General features: G+C 38.5%; 2 protein-coding genes across 7 annotated transcripts in view; one reads left to right on the top strand and one right to left on the bottom strand.

Moving 5' to 3' along the window:
- Positions 1-18,913, bottom strand: part of MMRN1 (multimerin 1) — a 163,954-nt gene that overhangs the window by 101,159 nt on the left and 43,882 nt on the right. The gene's annotated exons all lie outside the window — the stretch shown is intronic.
- The window catches only part of SNCA (synuclein alpha), a 121,126-nt gene continuing 114,518 nt past the window's right edge, over positions 12,306-18,913 (top strand). Inside the window, exons 1-3 of one of the 5 annotated variants that reach the window (XM_033105804.1) lie at positions 12,306-12,379; positions 12,861-13,519; positions 15,011-15,156. In XM_033105804.1, the coding sequence (XP_032961695.1) occupies positions 15,036-15,156 (121 nt within the window). In that variant the 5' untranslated portion in view covers positions 12,306-12,379; positions 12,861-13,519; positions 15,011-15,035. The other 4 variants (XM_033105808.1, XM_033105803.1, XM_033105806.1 and 1 more) reach the window with 4 other exon arrangements.

Here is an 18,913-nt window from a genome sequence, read left to right as displayed (position 1 = left end):
CCTACTATCTTAAAACAGGACTCTTTTAGAGCTGGCATTCTCACTTCTGAGAATAGGGTGCCACCAGGTTTGTGCTGGCATCTCAGGAGTTCACAGCTGCAATCAGACCCATGAGGAAGGGGCACTGCCTAGATGGCCAGTGCTGATAATTCAGAAGCTAAGGGGAAGAGTCCTAGATGCCTTAGGCCTCAGACATCTGAGGCACTTCTTGTTCTTCCCTTCTTGTTCTGGAAACCCGGAGGATACCAACTGGATTGTTTCTGGAATTACAGAAAGTAGCTAGAGGCTGGAACCACTTGCTGCTGCTTGCATGAAGGAAGATTCCTGGCTTTGGGTAACAATGACAATAACAACCATCAGACAGAAGGATCAAATCCTTTCTCCCCAGCCCTCCACTATGCCTGGAAGTTCTTCAACTGGCAGAATCTAACAGAAAATCAGCTGGGAAAGGAACATGGTTTGTGGGTCCTAACCCCAGCACTAGAGAGAAAAGAAAGGAAAATTAACTTGGACTTTGGAGCACCAGCTTCGTAACTTGCACAGGGACATTTAGCAAGTTCAGAAAAATCTTTTTCATTGTCAATTTTGTTCAGCAAATGTACTTATTCAGATATTAGTGTGTGCTTATTTTGTGATAAGCCATCAGTAAAGAATTGAGTATCTGGTGTTCATGGACTGCAAACATCATCTTAGTATAATTTTAAATGTCTTGATTTAAATACAATCAGAGAACTTTTGAATTATCATCATCTGTTCTATTGATCACCCAAATATGAGATCTAGTTGTAAAACTGTCATTAATTTTGGTAAATTGTTATCTGTTACCAAAACTATAAATATTCATTAATAAGCTATATCTTCTATTTTAAGACTCTATAAAATAAATAGTTTACTATTATTATAAATTATTATTAATAATAAAGTATTGTTATTATTACTATCTACTGCACAAGTACTCTGCTGTGGTATTTAACAGTATTCTGTATTTTGAATCAACCAAATGTTGAAATCAAGCTCCTCTACTTACTGTGTTCCAAGGTGAGAAATGTGACAGTGATTTGGTTATAAATGTTTGCTTTTAGTATATAGAGACTAGCCTTCATGTTGCCAAAATTTTTCCTGCTTCTGTAATCTGTTCCTGGCACTTCTTTTCAGCACCTGTGAGGCTGCATTTATTTTAAAGTTTCACTTGAATCACCATTTCGTCACTGAGTATACACAGCAGGATACAAAGCACATTCTATTGCAGTTGGAAGGATAGGAAATTTGAGGACTGTAGTATAAAACTGACACGCTAACCACAGTGGTCTAATTTTTCCCAAAGGATCCATGAATCTATATCTTATTGGATGGAAGCTCTCACATTTTCATTTTCTTTGCAGTCTCCAACAGTTCTGTCTTTGAAAAGTGTTGCTGCTACAATTGATAGTTTCAGAAGGTCTGGGATATAAACAATCCAACATCCAGGTTGAAAAAAAATGGAGAAAAATCAGTGAGTTCTTCCAAGTTGTTCTTCTTATTCTTCATCCTACAAAGAATCAATAACTCTTGTTGTCTAGATAAATTTGTTTCATCAATAGGAGAGTAAGAATAATAAAATTAGTAACGGTGAAAATTGTGGGTAACAAAAGGGAAAGAACTAAAATGCCTGAACCAAACTATTTCAATGAAAATACCAAATAACAAAATTGGCATTATACTGTAACAGTTAAAATAACATTTTGAATCAAAATTAAAATAAGATTTGAGTATTTTCACAAATGCAGCAGTCTGTACTTAGGAAGCTTGTGGAACAAATTGTGAGGTTCTAAAGACAAGTGCTGTCCAAACCAAATCAGTACCCTAGTACTCACAGGGGTCCTTTGGGTAAGTAACGGTTTCCTACAAAAGAAAACAATGGAAGCAAAGGGTAAGCTGAGTCATGTAAACTGGAGATTAAAGGGTGAAGAAGGGCTTGGGAACCTCTTAGGTGCACATTCTAGGCACTGAAGGTATAAGAAATGTGTGGCTCTCAATTATTCAAAAGCCATTGATTTGAACTGAATATTCAGCAACACATTGGTCCACAATCAGAATTTCAAAGCCTGGAAAGATATACTTAAAAGCTTAGTCCCTTAGAATACAAGCAATGTTCTCTATTCTCTATACCCTAGTTAGCAGTCAACATGCACACTTTTTACTAAATTGAGCAGTTTAGAATGGAAAGGCTTACAGGGCAGGGAAGTTCAGGAATTAATAGTGGATGCTTTTGGTCTTCCTCTGCTGATTATAATAAGGCTGGTAAAATCAGAAAACACGGTCTTTATCACCTGATTATAATTCAGTTATTTAAACTCTCAGTCCTAAAACTTGTTTATTATACCAATGATTTCTTTTAGGTTAACCTTCCCACCCCCACCCTTTACAAACATGAGAGCTAAAATGGTAACAGTCGTATGATATTGGTGAAGCTGCTTTTAGAGCACAGTGAACTTAAGCTTTAGAACTTTAGTTGTTCGTATTTATCTTAAAATAGTCCTAGTGCCAGCCTTTGTTCTGTACCCCCATATTTTGTTTCCCACCCTCTGAAGCCTGCAGAGCACAAAACAAGCACTTTTAGAGGAGAGGATGGGATGGTGCTAAGTCTGTGTATTTTATTCCCTGGCATATTGGATTATGAGAGGGTGAACAAAGGGATTAGTATATATGGTAAAAATATGGACTCCATGTCATCCATGGCTATGATATTGGTTGGATAATTTTGGGCCAGTCACGTAGCTTCTACAAACTTCAGATTCCCTGGACAAGGCAAATCATGTAGCCAGAGTTTGTATTTAAAAAATGTGACTATTACACTGATAATTAGTTTACGAGGGCTGCCATAACAAAGTACCACAGAATGGGTATCTTAAACAACAGAAATTTATTGCTTATTCTTCTGGGACTACAAGTCCAAGATCAAGGTGTGTCAGCAGGGTTGATTCCTTCTCACATCACCTTGGCCTGGAGATGGCTATCTTTCTCCATTGTCTTTACATCATTTTCTCTGTGTGTCTCTGTGTGTCCTAATCGCCTCTTCTTATATGGATACCAGTCACAGTGGATTAAGGCTACCCCAATGACCTCATTTAAACTTAATTACCTCTTAAAAGATGCTATCTCCAAATATAGTCATATTCTGAGTTGCTCAAAGTTAGGACTTCTACATAGGAATTTAAAAGGGACACAAATCAGCCCATAGCACTTGGAATGTTACCTCTACTGGCTATTAGTGTCTTGACAAATGAATTTCTACTACTTAAATCAAGGCCAATATTTTAGAAAGAAAAAAAAAAGAGAAATAAAAGGAAACGACTGAAAGATAGGATAAGGTGAAAGACGGAAGGAACAATCTGGCTAAATGAGAGACCCCTTAATTATGTGAATCTTCTACATTCTATCATCTGTGTATACTGAAAGATTTCTGTATCACTCTTTACCTTTGTCAGAGGTCTCAATAGGTCAGTTAAAATATGCACTTCACATACAGGAAATTGTCTCATAATGCCCTCTCTAAATCCATAGAAAAAACTTAATTTGCATATTTGGCAAGTGTGCAAAAGCTCGACACCATTTCAACAGAATAATTTGAAAGGATTTTAGATGAGACTTGTCATTACTGGTTCTAATTAGCACTCAAAAAGGTATAACATGTTTTTTCTATGCAATTAAGCTCTATTTGGAAAGTGTTAAATTCATTCCCCCCACCCTTTGGAGAAAAGAAAGATGTGGAAGAAATCTTGAGAAGTAGGGTTATCGTGATCATGGGGGCCAAAGAACTGTGTATAAGTCATGTAGGCCAAATAACCAATGCTTTAACAGAGAAAAATATTATGCATAAAATTATTCCGTGAACGTTGCTAGCTAATTATCATAAGCAAGAATCAATAGAATACATGTTCTGCAATGTTCTGTTACTTGGGTAGTAATTAAAGAGCATGCTTCTTCCTCTGATAGTGACTAGCTAATTATCATATAATGTTTCTAATAACACATATAGATGTTTCTCCATGGAGAGCAGTTTCTGAGATATTGACCCTTTCCACAATGGAGAGAAACACGTACCCTGTTTCACTACTTCTCTCCTCCGCCCTTCTGCTAGGATGTTTTCAGGCCACGATAATACAAGATGCCTGTGAGCCTCAACTCTTCAAATAAGTCTCTCTGTACCATTGCAAGATATAGCTTGCAGCTTTGTAGTAAAAATAGGGGAACCCCTTGCAATATTCTCAGTCAAGTTTCTAAATTCCCGGGAGAAAAACAGTACCTTTTAAATGCACTTATGCTAAATGACTCTTAATTACATGCATATATATGATTATTGTATATATGAAAACAAAGTTGAAAGCTCATCAACTGTTTCAGCTGATGACAGCCAAGATGCACCTGGCAGTGCTGATACACAACATACTCAGATTTTTTTTGAAGCTCTTCTAGTAGAGCCACCTTTAATGATAGTGAAGGAAAGAGAATTGTTTTAGACAGAACTTTTCAAGGTTTTCAAAGATTTTCATCTCTGATTTAACTTTCGGCTCTTCTAATTTGTTTTAAATTTTCACACATGCTTAAATCTTTAGCTGAAAGTACGATGGCGGATACTACATGCTGTAAATGGTTGGACTCTGGGTCTTTCAGCCTCACGTCCTGTTGCCAATCACTTCTTAAGGAGTTGTAATTTTAACAACGAAAGTGTATGTTTTTAAACAGATTATTTTGAAAAATTAATAATAAATACACTATACACTTAGGTCATTCTTCTTTTATTTTAGGTAGAATCTTTTTGATGTGTGACTTTTTTGTGTGTTTTTCTGACTAACTGAGAAAGTTTTTATGATCTCACTTTCTTTTCATGCAATTTGTAGCTTTTCTGTATCCAGAATTAAATCCATGCTTCACATCTGCAAGCATTATTTCGTCACATGTAGCATCTGTCGCAGGCGAAGAGCAGTAAAATGATTATGCTTCTGGGTTTTCTTTCCCTAAAGTATGTTTTATAAGTTAAATAGAAGCAGGTCTTTTACATACCATCATAATAATTTACACACATTAGCCCAATCTATTTTCACAAATTTGTGAGGTGGATAGAGCTAACCTCTATCTCTTAAAGAGCAGAGAACAAGTGGAAAAAAAGGTCAACTGCTATTTGCAGCTGTATTGTGTGCTGCTTAAGGAGAAAGAATATGGAAAACAACATGCCTCATTCATTTACTAGTTGTGTCACATATATAAGTGGCAATAAGTAAGTACTTAATCAGAAATTTGGACAACTGCATTGGTGAAAACATTTTATGGAAAATGCAGGGGCATTCTTCAAATTGTATAAAACAGCATAAAATACATTTCTTTGAGTATGTAACATTATTTTCTTAGGATATATTTCTAGAAGTGGACTAGCTCAGTCAAACGTTATGGACATAGTGAATGATTTTGATACATACTTTTAAATTATGTTTTAGAAAAGGTAATTTTTAATAAGAGAGTGTGGGGACAGAGCCAGGAGTGCAGTTTCCAGGCTCTCGGTCTCACACGGAAAGGTGCTCACTTGGGTAGTAAATGGCCATCAACTGTGATTAGATGGCCATCAGCTGTGGCTAGCTGGCCATCAGCTGTAACCAGTGAGCTGTTGGCCACTAATTGCTGTGGCTAAGCTAGCAGAAAATGGGGGCTAGCAAGAAGATGGTAGCTGGCAAGCGCGGATTGCAGTTAGCACAGCAAATTGCAGCTAGCGAGGGGAGTCGGTCGGTAGGCAGAAAAGCAGACAGCAGGTCACACGTCGTGTGACTCCAGCCTCCAGCGAGAGTATAGTGGTATGACTCCCCTAGGTATGGCTCCGTGGGTGTTCCTTCTGGGCCTAGCCACATCCTGCGTTCTTATGTGGGGAGAGGGAGCTGAGGCCCTGCAGGCTGCCCCGTGTGACAGAGAGTCAACAGGTCATCTCGTGTTCCTGGACATACTGATAATTTATAGGCATAGCTTGCTTTATTGTGCTTCAGGTGTTGCATTTTTTACAAATTGAGGACAAGGCCCTCCAGCAGCAAATAGAGTATGATTCACTTTATTGTGATACTCACTTTATTACAGTGGTTTGAAATCAACACTGTAATATCTCTGAAGTAAGCCTGTACTCATTTTATTGCTGTGCTCTGGAACTGAACCACAGTATGTGCAAGGTATGGCTGTATTTGTGTTTCTTTCCTTGTATGCATTTACTTACCTTTCTTTAATGAACATGTACTACTTGTGTAACAAAAGATAAAGGAGAATAATATTTATTGAATGTTATTTCAGTCTATCCTGGCATAGAAATCCAATTTGATTTTTAACATGTCTTTGAGAGTGTTAACAATTGAAAATGTTCCCTACAGTTTAAGACCATAATCCAAGATGATTAAAGAGATTGAATTCACGTTTAATTGATTGAGCTGCTATAGGCACTCACAGAGATAAACTAAGCCATTAAATACAGGTCCCTCTCACATTTAAGAAGAATTGGCAAATTCTTTCACTACTGTTCTTTCGTCTGCATTATATGTATATATGTGTGTGTCTATCATATTATTTGTCTATAGTTTAATGATCTTGTAAGTGTATGCTAGTTCCTTACTTGAAAATCAGCTGCACAATTTGAGTAACACAAGAGAGAATTTTGTATGAATCAGTTTTTCCTTTTGATGATTACATTACGTGAAGATGTTTGAATGCTATTCTTTCTTTGTTATACATGTATTTGAAGACATACCTGTGAAACATCAAGTTAGATTTCCTGTAGGAATTGGAGATTTGCATATTTAATCTGATCTATTTCTGCACTTTAAATATTGATAAGGTAAAATAAAAATTCATAGCTATTTGTTCATAACTATTTAATAGCTACTACTATCAGAAAGTCATTTATGGTGAATCTGATTACTTGTAGTTTCTCCTAATCCTGACCAAAAAAAACCTGAAACAAAACAGCTTTTAATCCAACATTTTAATGGGGAAAGTTAACAGGAATTTAAACAGGAATGGACTCAAAAAAGAGTGAGAGAGACTTAAAGAAAAATCATGGTTTATCATAGAGAAGTTGATTTAAGAGGAACTGTCATGCAGGGCGGCAGGGGGGTCTCCTGTCCTGCTCTCCACAGAAGAACGCAGGACATGGTGAGGCCAAAAAGGAACACTCATGGAGCCATAGATAGGGGAGTCATACCACTATATTCTCACTGGTGGCTGGGTTAGAGACATAGGAAACAGGAGCCACACAATCCGCAACCCTCACTCCACTGCTTGCTAGCTCAGCCACCATCTTCTTGCTAGCCCCCATTTGCTCCTAGCATAGTCACAGCAGTTATATTAGTGGCCAATGGCTCATTGGTTACAGGTGATGGCCAACTAGCCATCCAATCACAGTTGATGGCCATTTACTACCTGAGCCAGCACCTTTCCACGTGAGGCCGAGAGCCTGGAAACTGCGCTCCTGGCTCTGTCCCCACAGGAACTCATGAATAATATTTAAATATTTATGAAGAATTATTAGACTGAATATATAGACAAGTTCTTGTCCCACTTTTGGGAAGATAATCAGAGAAATTTAACTCAAGTGATGTTTATAAAAATTAAAAATAGACAATTGATTAAATATATGTTACAATGTAATGTTTTATAGTAAAAATGACATCACAAATCTGTATTCATTGACATGGATAGTTTTTGATGTTAAAGTATTTATCAAATAACCATTAAGAAACAATTTCTTCTCTGAACAATTTCCCTTTCTTAATCTCAATGATAATGTGTGGTAACAAGCTATCAAAACATTAATGATATGCTTTTTAAATAGCGTGGAAGAAAATATCTAAATGCCACTGCATATGCAAATTATCTGTAGAGAAAATATATTAGACGCCTGGATAATTTTGATATTATATGGAACATGCTCCTTTTATTAGTTTCCTATGATTTCTCTCTTGGCAAAGGCATTATTTCGGTCCAAAACACTGCGCAAATCATTATAAATTCCCCTGAAATGTTTTTTTATCCATTTATTTTCTGCCTTTCTGAACACAAATGCAGTTGAGACGCAGAAGTAGATCTGTCATTGTCTTATCAGTCTGTCCGTTCTTCACTCACCTGGAACATTAGAGGCTGAGTTTATCTCTGAATTGGATATTCATTCTGAAGCCTTTTTAGAGCTGCTGTCACAAGTCTGGCAAACTTGGAACACCATTTGTTACATCATTTTATTTTGCTCCCTCGGCAAATCAACAGAATTTATACAGAGCTCTTACACTGCGCCTTTAAAGAAACCAGGCTCCAAGAATATAAAACTGTCAATAAAGATAGAGAATATTAATTCTACCACTGTCACTATATTTCTTCGGGCTACTGATGTGATCTGCTGTGAATGATGTTACTGTAATCCACATGTAGTGCAGGGGATCCTGCCGACTACGCCAAGTGTCGTGCGGGGTGTCAGGCGGGGTCTCTGGTCCCACTCCCCACACAAGAACGCAGGACATGGTGAGGCCAAACAGGAACACCCACGGAGCCATAGGTAGGGGAGTCACACCACTATACTCTCACTGGCGGCTGGGTTGGAGACACAGGAACCAGGAGCAACACAATTCTCAACCCTCACTGTGCCGCTTGCAGACTCAGCCACCATCTTCTTGCTAGCTCCCCCTTTTTTTTCTTTTTTTTGCTAGACTAGCCACCGCAGTTATATTCATAGCTAATGGCTCACTGGTTACAGCTGACGACCAACTAGCCACAGCTGCTGGCCATTTGATCACAGTCGATGGCCATTTACTACCTGAGCCACCACCTTTCTATGTGAGACCGAGAGCCTGGAAACTGCTTTTTGGGGCTCTGTCCCCACACCACATATTAGGGTGAAAAAAGAGATTTTGGGCAGATTTTATATTAACGACTCCTATCAATGCTCCTTGAATCCCCCCATACTATCTCCTCACAACTTCCATCCATGGTGGGAAATGTTTTACCTAATACCATAGTAAGCCAAAGTTATTGATGAGGAGGCATTAGAGAACTTAAGTGTGTTTAGGGTGAGATGGGAGGTTGGGGGGGGGATGGGAAAATGTTGAAAACTACTACAATGAAAAAAGTATTTCTTAAGGCACCCTAAAACATGGGGGGCTAGATAATAACTACTTGTATCGACAGATTCCACTGTGCTTTGTTCTTTACTAAAACTATATTATTTATTCTTTACAACAATCACACAAGTAAAATGTCATCCTCATTTTGTCAATAAGAAAATTAGAGATTTAGAGAGGTTAGATACTTGCTCTGGATTAGTGATACCAAGTTTAACTTGTATGCAGTTTCTCCACTCTTAGAAGTCAACCATGTTCACCAGGTTGTAGTGCGTTTCTTGAACTCATAAATATATTTCTCCTTCTAATACTTATCTCTACTTTTTCGATCCTAAAATATTTAAATATCTCTTCTGTCTGACTTTGAAGATTTTAACTTGGATTCTTGCATGTCCTCATAGCTTTAGTACCACAAAAAGCACAGGGATATTTAAAATGATATACAATTTAATTTTACATACTTTGCATGGCACTTTCCTGTGGTCACAATTTCTACATTGTTGAGGATATATTAATATTATCATATTAATAAATATGATAAACCATATTATGCTAGAATAAATGTCCATTATTTTGTGCTGCCAACAGTACTGTAACAACAACATGAAGTTGCCCCTGGTGTCAAACTAGAGAATCTTCTTTGAATGCTATACTCCCTCTTCATTGCTCTTTATATCTCTTTCGAGTAACCCTATTGCCCTGTTTCAAGCTCAGCCTCTTTCCAAAATCATACACAATGCCATCCCAACTATATGCATTAGGCTTTCCCCTCTATGCCTACTAGGAAATTACAAGGGAGCCAACCAAGATCTCACTACCTCATATTTTTCATACATTTGCATAACATGAGAGGAAGGTGCAAAGAGAAGATAAGAAACAGATTAAAATCTCTTTAATCACTCGGTCAGATTCCTCATTTTTCACATCATTTCATTGCAGCACAAGCTTACTACATGGCACACCTAAAAATCCGTGTTTAATGAGAAGACAAAGAGAGTTTAGGTTAACTATGCATTTCATAGAATGTTAATCTGTAACTAATTTACTGTATTAAACTCAAATACAACAATCCTATATAAGAGTAGCAAAATATTTAGAATTCATTTGTCAAAGAGAAAGCCAATCATGTATGATGTACACTAACAAGACGTACACATTAGTAATATTTCCCAATAGATCATTCTTCTATATCCCTTATGAGGTACAGGCCATTCAATAAGATTATTTTCAAAGTTATATTCAGAGAGTTAAAATTTTACTCAAGGCCATGCTATCAATCAATGATGAAAAAAATCTTTAGTAGCAGTCAGTTCCCTTCTTTGTTCTTGAGTAGTTCTGCCGCTTTACGAATACAGAGCTAAGAGACTACAGGTAGAACATAAATAATGTCACTATTAATATTATTAGTAATTAAAAGTTTATTGATTGCTTACTATGTTCAAGGCACTTTAAGGGGCGAAAAGAGGAGTGAAACATAAACTTGTAATTTAAAATGACAAAAAAATTGTTTTGCATTTTTGTGCGTGTGGGGGTTGTGAGGAATCATCTCCCCCTGCTGAAAATGACCAATATAGAAAAGGCAAAATGTCAAATATGAAGGCACTGTTTTATAATAACATAAATTCTCCTGGATTTCCATTGTCACATCCAAATTTAAAGGTTATTTCTAACACAGTTGGATCTCACCTTTTCCCTCCCATTTGATAACATAACCCATCTGTAAGGTTCCAGAGAGTAAATGCTAATTCTGGAGACAAATGTGCCTTCTGGAACAGTTCCTGCTAGATTATCTCAGCTCTGCTACTCAAGAACTAGATAATCTAGTTCTGTTACTGAAAATTTTTTAGCTTCAGATTCCGTCTATAAAACATACATAATGAAACTTAACTAACCCACTTGTTATGATTAAATAATATAGTACATCAGTCCTTTGCCAAGTACAATTTAAAGGTTTGGAATCATGCTGTCCTATAACAAAGACAAAAAAGTAACGACTGCTCAAAATAATTCTCTCATTGGTCTGCAGTGGGGCCGAAAATATCAGTCATTTTCTCCCCTTCAGAGGTTCCTGTTAAACTATAAATATGTCATATGAAATAATATATTAAATAATTGTCATAACAGTCTATCAAGGGACCTAGCTGTGATGGGTCACAGTGGAAAACATTTATCATTGTCAGTAATAAAAAAAAAATAATAATCAAGAGCAATAAAAAGAAACAAACTACTGATATATGCGACAACATGAATGAACTTCACACATTATGCTGAGTGAAAGGAGCCAGATATAAAAAACAACTTCATACTGTAGGATTCCATTTTTGAAATTCTTGAATATGTACAACTAAGAAGGACAGGAAGGAACTTTCTGGGGTTGTGAAACTGTTCTGTCTTCAAAATGGTGTGAGCTACATGAATGCATATGTTTTTCAAAACTAATTTGAAGACCTTAAGATTTGAGCATTTCACTGTCTATAAATTATACTTCAGTTAAAAAAAGACCATCTGAACATTATTGTTATCCATTTTTAGTTCTTATCTGTCATGGATGCATGGTGAAATATTTACAGATGAAACAGACATATGTAATTCTTGGAATTTAGTAAAAAATGCAGAAGGAGAAGTGATAAAAATTGGAAAGTGGACAGGCATACAGATGATTAGCCATAAATTGAAAAATGGTGGAAGTTGGGTGCTATTCACAAGAGAGTCTTTTATTTTCTCTACTTTTGTATATGTTTAAACATTTTCCATAATAAAAGGTCAAAAAGAGAAGTGTTATTTGGGTTAACTCCTCATTTACAAGAAAACTGAAAGAGGACAAAACTTGTAGAAAGTCTCAAAGCCAGACAACAAACCAATTTTCAAGTTTAACCTTCTTTTCTCTGACCCCAAGGAAACAACAGGAGAGTTTTGGAAAGGCTACTTTTAAAAAGGGTAGACCAGTGATGCAAGGAATTGTTTAATCAATAATGTATACTTGCTTCCTGTCCCTTTCGGTTTCAAATGGTTGTTTTGTAGATTTAAATTGCATTTTACTCAGATTTCAAACACAAGTGAGTGCAAGGGTGAAAGAACACACCCCCACAAAATAAATAAATAAATAAATAAAAACGCATCGCAAAGACTTATTTTTCCCTTCCAGTGCTAAAAATCACCCTCCCAACCAGGCAAAAAAAAAGCAAAGACATTCTGTTAGGAGGAGCTTGGATCTCCATTCGGTGTGATCCGGGAACAGCTTTTTCCCTCCAGCTCTGAAAGAGGTGAAAATGTATTGAGCAATGCAATAATTGTCTTGAAGCCTGCGCGGGTTTGTCGCGTGTTTGTGTGTCTCCGTGTGTGTGTGTGTGTGTGTTGGGAGAGGGGGGGTGTCAGCTCCGAGGACAGCGTGAATCAGGTGTCAGAAAGGTGAGTGGTGTGTAAAATCGCGGTTTCAGAAGAGATCGAAGACGAAATTGGATGTAATGGTTCAGGAGCATAAACCACGCTAGGTTTGTCTCCTGCACCAGGCACTTGAGTCTTCAAAGTAAATTCCATTTCGATGTCTAAAAGCCTTACGACCACTTGGTTTCGACGGCTAAGGAATATTTATTCCTTGTTCAGCTGATGGGAAAACCTGCGTCTGGCAGCCCCTGATTGGTGGAAAAGAAAATGGTGATAGTGGAGTGGGAAGAGGATTTGACAAGCCTTCTCCTGCCTCCTCAACCTGTAACTCTTCCTTATTTGTCTCCTCTCTACCCGCAGGGCCCTTTCGGGTACAGGCAAGGTTCAGAGCAAACGAAAATAGCGGATATTTAAGCAAAAGCACCCTTAACGTTGGGTCCTACGCTCATTAATCAAATTTCAGCGATCCGAGGGAAACGTGCTCTTGGCGGTGCCAATGTGAGCAATCTTGAGCTGTCTCCTTCAGCAGCTCCCCAAGAGCTTGGCTCTATCTTTGGTGGTTGATCCCTCAGACCCCCACGCCCCCAGGTAGGTTCTGACCTGGGGGTCCCCGTGAGGATCCAGAAGGAAAGGCAGAGACAGGGGAGGGAAAGAGGTAGAGAGATGTCAGCCAAGCTTAACGGCTCCGGATCGCCCCAAGAGTCCCTGTGACTCTGAACTTGAGGTGAAGCTCAGAACACCCCCACCTTCCCGCCTCCCAGGACCAGGCGGGCGGCAGGAGCTGAAGGTACAGCATTCCCCCCGCCCCCACCCCATCTCCTCCCCATCCAGAAGAGGAGTGAAGTGCAGGCAGCGCGGAAAGCAGCGAGAGGCAGGAGAGGGGCGGGGAGAGGCGCTGACAAATCAGCTGCGGGGGCGTTGAGCAGAAGAGGAGGAGGAGGAAAAAGAGGAGAAAGACCGCGACGACACGAACGGACCCGAGAAAGGGGGCGAGTGACCGAGCGAGCGCGGGGACGCGGGTGAGGTGTGTGCTGGTTTCAGCGCCGACCTGGGGGCCCAGCCTTGCCTTTAGCATCCTTCGTGCCTTCTCCCCGCCTTCCTTTCCATCCCTCTATCTCTTTCTCTGGGATCCTCTTGTGCGGGGTACGGGGAGTGGCTATTCGACGACAGGTTCGTGGGTTGCCTCCCATGCCCCTGGCCTCTTATCGCTGGGTTGTGCTGACAGCGGCCTCCTCTGGGGACCATCCTTCTTCTGGTGCCGCTTCGCCCCTTCCCGTGCGCTCCTTACCCACCCTTTTTCCATTTAAATAATATTTGGGAATTGTTTAAATTTTTTTTACGGGGTGTGGGGTGGTATCGTAATTCTGAGGAACAGAGGGACTCGGATAAGTACCTGTGGATCTGAATGGGCAGCTTTGGAAAGCCTGGAGAACACCTGGTGGGAGAGGAGTCATTGGCAAGGAGAGGACGCCTGGCAAGGGGGTTGGTGCTGCAGGCAGAGAGGACCCGTTCTATCTAATTTAGGAGATGGGTATGTCCCTTTGGTCGCTTGAAGAAAGTAAGTGAGTGACCAGGCTTTCCTCCAGCTTTACATACTTCCCTCGTCTTGTCCTCAGAAGCTGAGAGGTCAGGCTTCTCAGGGAATCGCTTTTCCTTTGGGAAACGCAAGGATGTTGGATGGAGCGTGAGCATCCAACTTTATTTCTCTCTTATCTTTTAACACCCCAGCACGCCCTCACGGTTCTCTCAGTACAGTAAACAACTACCTGTGTTTGGCAAATAATTAAATGGAAGTGCAGATCGGACAAGTCAACAGGTGGTAAGGGGTTAACAGGTGCGAGGCAGGGAGTAGGTTTACGCGCGCGCAGAGAACACCCCCTCCGGTGTCGGGCGAGAGTCTCTCGGCTGCCGGCGGGTGTGAACAGGCGCCTGCTCCGTGTAGATAGCTGAGGGCGGGGGTGGATGGTCCTGTGGATTAGAGCGACCGCGGGTGGGCTCTCAGAGGGCCTGAGGTTCAGCCACACCCAGGGTGAGTAGGTCTCTTCCCCGCTCTCCCTGGTCAACCTATTAGCCCTCTTCTTGGATTCATTTTAAGTGTCCTTGACCCCATGCCCCCAGCTCCCTTTCTTTCCCTGTGATCTATCTTCTAAACGTACTTCTAACTTTATACTGCCACCGTTTGGACCCTGGGAAGTTGAAAGAGGGGTCCATCTTTTCATGCACCTCCACTTTGGAAATGCAGCAAGAACAGCTGAGATGATTCATCCTAAACCATGTTTAGGCGGCTAGACTTTTACTAGCCCAGATGGATAGGGGTGCTAAATTTGTTATGGAAAAGCTGAAAGAAAAAAGAAAAAAAAAAAAGACTTCATTATCTAAGGGTACATTTAAAAGAGTCTCACCCTTTGGGGAGTTTTACTGACCTTTCAGGGGATTTTACTTTGGGTGGTTATAGTTTTGTTTTGTTTTACCCAAAAGTTCTCATTCAAAGTGCATTTTGTGTTCTCCAGTGTGGTGTAAAGGAATTCCTTAGCCATGGATGTATTCATGAAAGGACTTTCAAAGGCCAAGGAGGGAGTCGTGGCTGCTGCAGAGAAAACCAAACAGGGTGTGGCAGAAGCAGCAGGAAAGACAAAAGAGGGTGTTCTCTATGTAGGTAGGTAAGCCCCAAATGCCATTTTGGTATTTATTTATGACTGATGGGTTAGGATAATTGATGCTCTCAATGGTAGTATTTCTCACTTGATTCATTTTTTCTTCATCACTTGTCAAAAGGATAGACTGAGTCAGAGATATGTGACTGTGTATGTTTGAGCTAATAGCAAAAAGTGGGTCTAATCTTTTATTTTTCCAGATTATTGAATTTCTCAATAAAATTTAGGACTTTTTTTGTTTCTTTTTAAAAATGTTTCCATGCATAAATGACTATATTTCAGAGGATTTTTTTTAAATCAGTCTTTTAAAAAATAATCAATATTTTTAAGAATCAAAATCATTCATGGGTCCTTGACTTCTTTTATTATCCTGAATAATATTTGCTAATTTTAGGGTATTCTTTTTTTTTTTTTTTTAATAAGACCTTGAAATGGCCATGGGATACCTAAAAAGAGACCCACTATGGCCCGGAAAAGGAAAGGACAGAACCACCTTTGGGGGAGTTATTCCTGTGACCATTTGGCAAGCTAGAAACTAAGCTCAAAGGACTGCTTGAGGGCTGCTACTAATATCTCAGAAACATTTATATAGTTCATTTATCCACTGATACATATAATAAATAATGAGGTTGTTGCTTATCATTTCTACCTGTTCCTAAATTCCCACCTTGGAGTATTCATGCGGACCCTGACTCTCTTTTTCTTATCTTGAACTATTTTAGGTTGCGTGTTATTTTACAAACTTTAAATTCTTTGGGGGAAGGAATACACATATATACACAGTTATCCACAGGGACACACACACACTCAGTCACAGCCCATTCTGCCTCTCCTCTCCCCTCCTGAGTTTTTCCATATTCTCTGGTGGCCCTGGCCGGTAGCAGCAGTAGCCACAGAATGAGCAGAAAGGTGAAGGATGAACATATTGGGTGCCATGCCTATCTGTGGGGTGACAGAAACCTACACTGTCTCTCTAACAGAGATGGGCTGGAGAAAAGTTATACTTAGAATGATTTTTATGAATGCCTCTCATATTTATTTTCTCACTGTTCATAAACTCTTCAATGTGGGTTGATCTTACCACAAATCTTCAGTTAAATTACTTTCTAGATCTGAACACATATTTTTCAGAAAATCATTGAATTAAAATGTTACAAGAGAAAAAAAATCGATGAGTTAATTTTAAGTTTGTTTTGTGTGTGTGTGTGTGTGTGTGTGTGTGAAGTGTGAATTTTTAGAAGGAATTTGGAATGCTGAATCAGTGACATGAAGATAGTTAGTATCTTTATATTTGTCTCCAGTTTTCCAAGTTGTGCAAGTACATGTTTGCAACTATTCTTTGAGTTCAGTTACTTTATAACTTAGTAACTATAAAGATTCTTTTATAATGATAACATTCACTCAGTTGGTTTGTAGTGAGTCCAGAAACTACTAAATATTAAATTACTACATTGTTCTTTTCCAGGTAATAAACAGATTTTTATCATCTGGAATACTTATTTGTTTTCCTTGTCAAGAATGAGTTTGGACAAATAAAATTTTATTTTCAAAATTTATTCTGTCATTGACTCTGAGGTTATTACATAAAATATAGTATGTTGTATAAATTGTTTATTAGTTATGTTATAATGTCTAAGTAAAAGTTGAACTCAAACACAGGATTTAGGATGAGAAATGACCATAGGAATACACAATGGTATAGTTCAGTTGTTGGCAACCTTTTTCTATAAAGGGCTAGATAATAAATATTTTAGACCACGATATCTTTGTTTCATCGGCTGCTATAGAGTGAAAGAAGCCACGGAGAATAATTAGCGTGACTGTGTTCCAACAAGACTTAATCTTACCAAACAGGTGGTGAGTTGATTTAGCCCATAGGCAGTCATTTGCTGACTCCTGGTAAAGTAGAAAGAACATAAACTTTCTACTTTATGTCAGACAAACCTAAATTCTAGTACAACCAACACTACTTATTACCTTTAAGATACTGGGGAAGTTACTTAACATCTCTGAATGTCACTTTCCTCGTTTGTAAAAACACAATTTTGATTAATGCAACTGCCTTGCAGAGTTTTTGTGAGAATGTCATAATTAACAACATGAGTAATAAAGCATACTGTAAAAAGATTAAACACATTATTTAGAGCAGTTTTAGATTCACAGCAAAATTGAGAGGAACGTACAGAGTTTTCCCATGTACCCCCTGTCCCCAAACTTGCACAGCCTCCCCTATGAATAAATACCCCCCTACCAGAGTAGTATATTTGTTACAATTGATGAACCTACATTGACACATCATTATCACCCAGAATCATAGTGTATGTTAGGGTTCATTCTTGGTGTTATACGTTATATAGGTTTGGACAAATGTATAATGACATGTATCCATCATGATGGTATCATACAGAGTAGTTTCAATGCTCTAGAAACCCTCTCTGTTCTGTCTATTCATCCCCCTCCCCTAGCCCCTGGCAACCACTAATCTGTTTACTCTCTCCGTAGTTTTGCCTTTCCAGAATGTAGTATAGTTGGAATCATATTGCATGTTGCCTGTTCAAACTGACGTCTTTCACTTAGCAATACACATTTATGGTTCCTCCATGTCTTTGCATGGCTTATCAGCTCATTTCTTTCTAGCACTGAATAATCTATTGTCTGGATGTGCCACAATTTATCCATTCACCTACTGAAAGAAATCTTGGTTTCTTCCAAGTTTTGGCAATTATGAATAAAGGTGCTATAAACATCCATGTGCAGGTTTTTGTGTGGATATACGTTTTCAGCTCCTTTGGGTAAATACGACTGCTAGCTCGTATGGTAAGAATATGCTTTGTTTTGTAAGGTACTGCTAACTCTCTTCCAAAGGGGCTGTACCATTTTCCATTCCCACCTGCAATGAATGAGAGTTTCTGTTGCTTCACATCCTCACCAGCATTTAGTGTTTGGATTTTGGCCCTTTTAACAAGTGTGTACTGGTATCTCATTGCTCTTTTAATTTGCATTTCCCTGGTGAAATATCATGTGGAGAATCTTTTCATTTGTTCATTTGCCATCTGTAAATCTTCTTTGGTGAGGTGTCTGTTCAGCTCTTTTGCCTATTTTATAATTGAGTTATTTATTTTCTTATTGTTGAGTTTTGAGAGTTCTTTGTATATTTTGGATAACAATCCCTTTTCAGATGTAGGTTCTTCAAACATTTTCTCATAGCCTGTAGCTTGTTTTATTATTCTTTTGGCATTGTCTTTCCCAGAGAAGAAATTTTTAATTTTAATGAAATCCAGTTAATTGATTCTTTCTTTCCTGGATTATGTCTTTGTGTTGTATATAAAAAGCCATTGACATTCCCAGGGTCATGGAAGTTTTCTCCTTTGTTATCTTCTAGGTGTTTTACATCTTATATTTATGGCTATGATTCCTTTCGAGGCGTGTGGTGTTTATTATTTACGTATGTATGTATGTATGTATGTATGTATGTGTGTGTGTGAAGGGTGTAAAGTCAGTATGTAGATTCTTTTTTTTTTTTTCACATGGATGTCCAGTTGTTTCAGCATCATTTGTTGAAAGGACAATCTTTGCTCCATTTGTATTGCCTTTGCTACTTTGTCAAAAATCAGTTGACTATATTTATGAGTATGTGGTTCTATTTTGGGGCTCTTGTTCCATTGATCCATTTGTCTATTCTTTTGTCAATACTACACTCTAGCTTTATATTAAGTCTTGAAGTCAGATAGTGTCAGTTCTCTAACTTTGTTCTTCTTC

This window comes from Rhinolophus ferrumequinum, chromosome 5 (assembly GCF_004115265.2).
Source record: "Rhinolophus ferrumequinum isolate MPI-CBG mRhiFer1 chromosome 5, mRhiFer1_v1.p, whole genome shotgun sequence".
Taxonomy (NCBI): Eukaryota; Metazoa; Chordata; class Mammalia; order Chiroptera; family Rhinolophidae; genus Rhinolophus; species Rhinolophus ferrumequinum.
This window is presented reverse-complemented; position numbering and strand designations above follow the sequence as displayed.